The 3865-nt window shown below is 33.4% G+C and overlaps 1 protein-coding gene across 1 annotated transcript; it reads left to right on the top strand.

Moving 5' to 3' along the window:
* The first annotated feature begins 1638 nt into the window (after positions 1-1638).
* LOC112520509 (transcription factor bHLH91-like) lies at positions 1639-3195 on the top strand. Its single transcript, XM_025128955.1, has 3 exons — positions 1639-2358; positions 2554-2994; positions 3094-3195. The coding sequence occupies exons 1-3, from the start codon at positions 1639-1641 to the stop codon at positions 3193-3195; spliced, it is 1263 nt and encodes a 420-aa protein (XP_024984723.1).
* The last annotated feature ends 670 nt before the right edge of the window (positions 3196-3865 follow it).

Genomic DNA, 3865 nt, shown 5'->3' with positions numbered 1-3865 from the left:
TAAATAAATTAAAGACATTACATAAAAAATGAGAACTTTTAAATAGTTAATTTTGATATTAACATTGATATTAATTGTTTTTCAAAATTTTATGATATCTTCAAATTTATATTTTATTCAAAAATAAAATCATTATTGTTTTATTAAAAATACATAAAATCGTATTATAACATCGAAAGAGACAAATAATAAAATAGAATATTAAAATCAAGATGCGTCTCACAACATTGCACGAATACTCTTCTAATATACTCTAAAAAAAGGAATAAAATTTTAAAATGTTACAACTTTTGAACACATGAGGACCAACTTTATAAAACACAACTAGCTTTGTGATATGTAAAAACAAATCGCACCTAAAGATTTGTACGGTCATCTAAATATAAAATGACCCTTAATTATTTACATAAATTTCTTTTCAATAAAATAAAACTTGTGAACTATAATAAAACTTCATTTTGAAGAATTTTGTGGATAAAAAAAATTTATTTAAATTTCTCAAAATATTTATTTTTTTATATTTTGAAAATTTTATTGGAGATTCTCTTATATATAAACCTGGTTTTGTAGAAATTTTAAGTTCAGTATTTTATGAGATTGATCAATAGAAAAAGATTCAAACAAGAATATTAACCAAATAAAAGAACTTAAAAAATAACATATCATATGTAGGGTTGCTTATGGGTTGGGTTGATCGGATTGAAGACATTTGAACAACTTAACTCAATGCTTGCTGTTTGAAAAATCTTAACTCAATCCAACCCGAACCAAAGTGCAACCCAACCCAATCCAACCCGTATGGGTTGGCCGGGTTGATAATTTGGTACATTAAAATATTCTTCTAATCTTGAATATGTTATTTCTCTACTCATAGTTTCTTTTTCATCATCAATCATTTGATACAACTTACCCATACTTTTTACATATATCACATTCAGTTAATTTTCTTAATTACATATATATGTTCACAGTTACTAAACATATATACGAATGAGTTATATAAAGATGTGAATATATTGAAAATATGTGTATATGAAGAGCATACATGATAATGTAATTGTCTAATGTACATATTAATAGAAATTCAACAATCATATTAAATCCAACATATAAAATGATATCAAGTTCATCGGGTTGGGTTGAGTTCAAATAATAGTAACCCAATATCAAATCAATGCCTACGGTTTGACAATTTTACAACTTGATTAGACGTCGGATTGCTTCAGGTTGAGTTAATTTATGTTAAGTTGGGTTGATCGGGTTTTTGAACACCTCTAATCACATGTATACGATTTTACATGTAATTTTAATACAAAAATTATATATGATTTAACTGTTTTTTTTTATTATCAATGTTTCGCTAATTTTGGCGTAGATATTTACACAAATTAAATAAAGACACCTGAAAAAAAAACATTTTTTATTTTTGTGAAGAAGGGGAGAGAGAGAGAGTGGGTCCCATTTGAAACACTCGGTAACAAACTTCCTTTCGTTGCTTGCCTTTTTCTTCACTTCCATTCCCCCTTCCTACTCCTAACCTACTTCTCCATCTCCTTCTTCATTTGCTCCCATGGCGATTTTCTAACAAAACTTCTTCAATTCGTATTCATCATACCCCACAAAATTCAGACACACAAAATGCTGGTGAATTCAGAAATGTACGAAGGAAGTGCTTACTATGATCCATCTCATCTGGAATCACTCATTGATCATCAAGATGACAACGCTTTATCCCAAACCCATCTCCACAATTTCCATCAAACCCCCAATTTTTCCTCCATTGAAGCATCAGCAGATTATCAGCTCATCAATATGGATATGGATCACCAAAACCAGATGATCCATGACCTCAATTGGACCACTCACTCTCACGATCAAATTCAAATGGGGAACGACAACAATTGTATATCAAACATGCCTTTAATCACTCCAAATCCAACCCCACCAGATCTTCTCAATCTTTTCCAGTTACCCAGATGCTCAAATTCATCAATCTCATTCTCAAACCCGACCCACATGGATCAAACCTCGGGTCAAGTAACTTACGATCCTTTACTACCGTTAAACCTCCCTCCACAGCCTCCGTTTTTCAGAGAATTGCTTCATTCTCTGCCAAACGGGTATAACTTGACGGCCAGCGGGTCGATATTTGGGGAAATGGATATGGAGAGAGAAGGGATGCATCAATTGTACCATGAAGGCGATGGGGTTTTGAAGTTCAGTGGCGACATTAATGGAATCGTTGGAAAAGGAAGAGATGTTAAAGACACTAAACATTTTGCCACCGAAAAGCATCGAAGGCAACAACTGAATGATAAATATGATGCCTTAAAGAACTTGGTCCCTAATCCCACCAAGGTATATACATACACAGACATATATATATATATATATATATATATATATATATATATATGTATAATAACATCCATATCTCTAATGTCAATACCCTTTAATTCTTTCGGTTAATTTCGCATGTAGTTGATTTTAATCATCAAAATGTTGTCAATCGTAATCTAATTACTATGAATTTGGTTTGATGATGAACAAAAGGCGGATCGAGCATCGGTGGTAGGAGATGCAATCAAATACATAAACGAGCTGAAAAGAGAGGTGGCGGAACTCACGATTCTCGTGGAGAGAAAGAGATGCAATCGAGGAAGGATGAAGAAACACAAAACCGAAGACGACTCCACATTAGACGTTGAAAGCATCAGCACGAGGCCAAACGGTGGCGGTGATCATGATCAACAAGCAGCGTACAACGGTAATTCGACTTCCACATTACGGAGCTCGTGGCTTCAGAGAAAATCGAAGAACACCGAAGTTGATGTCCGGATCATCGATGATGAAGTTACCATCAAATTAGTCCAGCAAAAGAGAATCAATTGCTTGTTGTTTGTTTCCAAAGTTCTTGATGAACTTCAATTGGATCTTCATCATGTTGGTGGTGGCCTCATCGGTGATTTCTACAGTTACCTGTTCAATACCAAGGTACAAGTGTTTCAAGCATACCTATGCAGTAATGGGTTGTACATAATGATGATTTTGAATGTTATTGATATATATATGTGTATATATATGTATATGCAGATTTGTGAAGGGTCGTCGGTTTATGCAAGTGCTATTGCAAATAAGCTAATTGAGGTGGTGGATAGGCATTATGCAAGTATCCCAGCAGCTACTGGGTATTAGGCAGGGAGATCAACAAGGTACAACTTATTATGCATAACGTACAAGTTTTTATGCATTATGTACAACTTTCTTGCTTTTCCTTCTTGTTGAAAGTGTCTGAGTTCAGAAAGGTACAAGTAACTATAAGTAATGTACAACTTACTCAGAAGGTGTCGTATGGTTGCTCCCCCCAAATCTGCAATTGCTTTTTGTTTGACCGTAATCTGCAAGTATCCCTTTTATAGAATCGGAGGATGAAATACTTTATTAACTCAATTTCTATGATTTATAGAATTGGGGTCGTTTATTAAACGTGTGCACGAGTAAGCATTTATCAAGTCACATTACCTTATCGGATGAATATTGTAAGAACCAAAAATCTTATTCGATAAGAGGGAGACAAAGACCGAGAGTCTCACCTAGTAAGTGAGGGTGACGACTCTTACCATGGTAAGCGATTACTGGGTAAATTGTTGCATACGAGTCCATATTGGTGGACTAAAGTTTTACCCGGTAAGTAAGTGATAGTGTTAAATTTTACCGGGTAAGTATTTGGTAAACGACCCATAAGTTAAGTTAATTGAAACATTCTTTAGTGTAATCTATTCTTTTCTTTTATATGCTTCAGATTAATTTTTGTAAAATTGGTCAAAATAGTCATTTTTTACTTTAAAATTGGTCTTTTAGTCAT

This window comes from Cynara cardunculus (genome assembly GCF_001531365.2).
Source record: "Cynara cardunculus var. scolymus isolate 2C chromosome LG 10, CcrdV1, whole genome shotgun sequence".
Lineage (NCBI taxonomy): Eukaryota > Viridiplantae > Streptophyta > Magnoliopsida > Asterales > Asteraceae > Cynara > Cynara cardunculus.
Note: the sequence above shows the minus strand (reverse complement) of the source record. Positions and strands in the feature narration are given on the sequence as shown.

Excerpts from the sequence above, each read along its gene's own strand:
- LOC112520509 (XM_025128955.1), top strand. The coding sequence starts at position 1,639 with ATGCTGGTGAATTCAGAAATGTACGAAGGAAGTGCTTACTATGATCCA. Across the intron at positions 2,359-2,553 it reads TGGTCCCTAATCCCACCAAG|GCGGATCGAGCATCGGTGGT; the intron begins GTATATACATAC and ends GATGAACAAAAG. Across the intron at positions 2,995-3,093 it reads GTTACCTGTTCAATACCAAG|ATTTGTGAAGGGTCGTCGGT; the intron begins GTACAAGTGTTT and ends ATGTATATGCAG.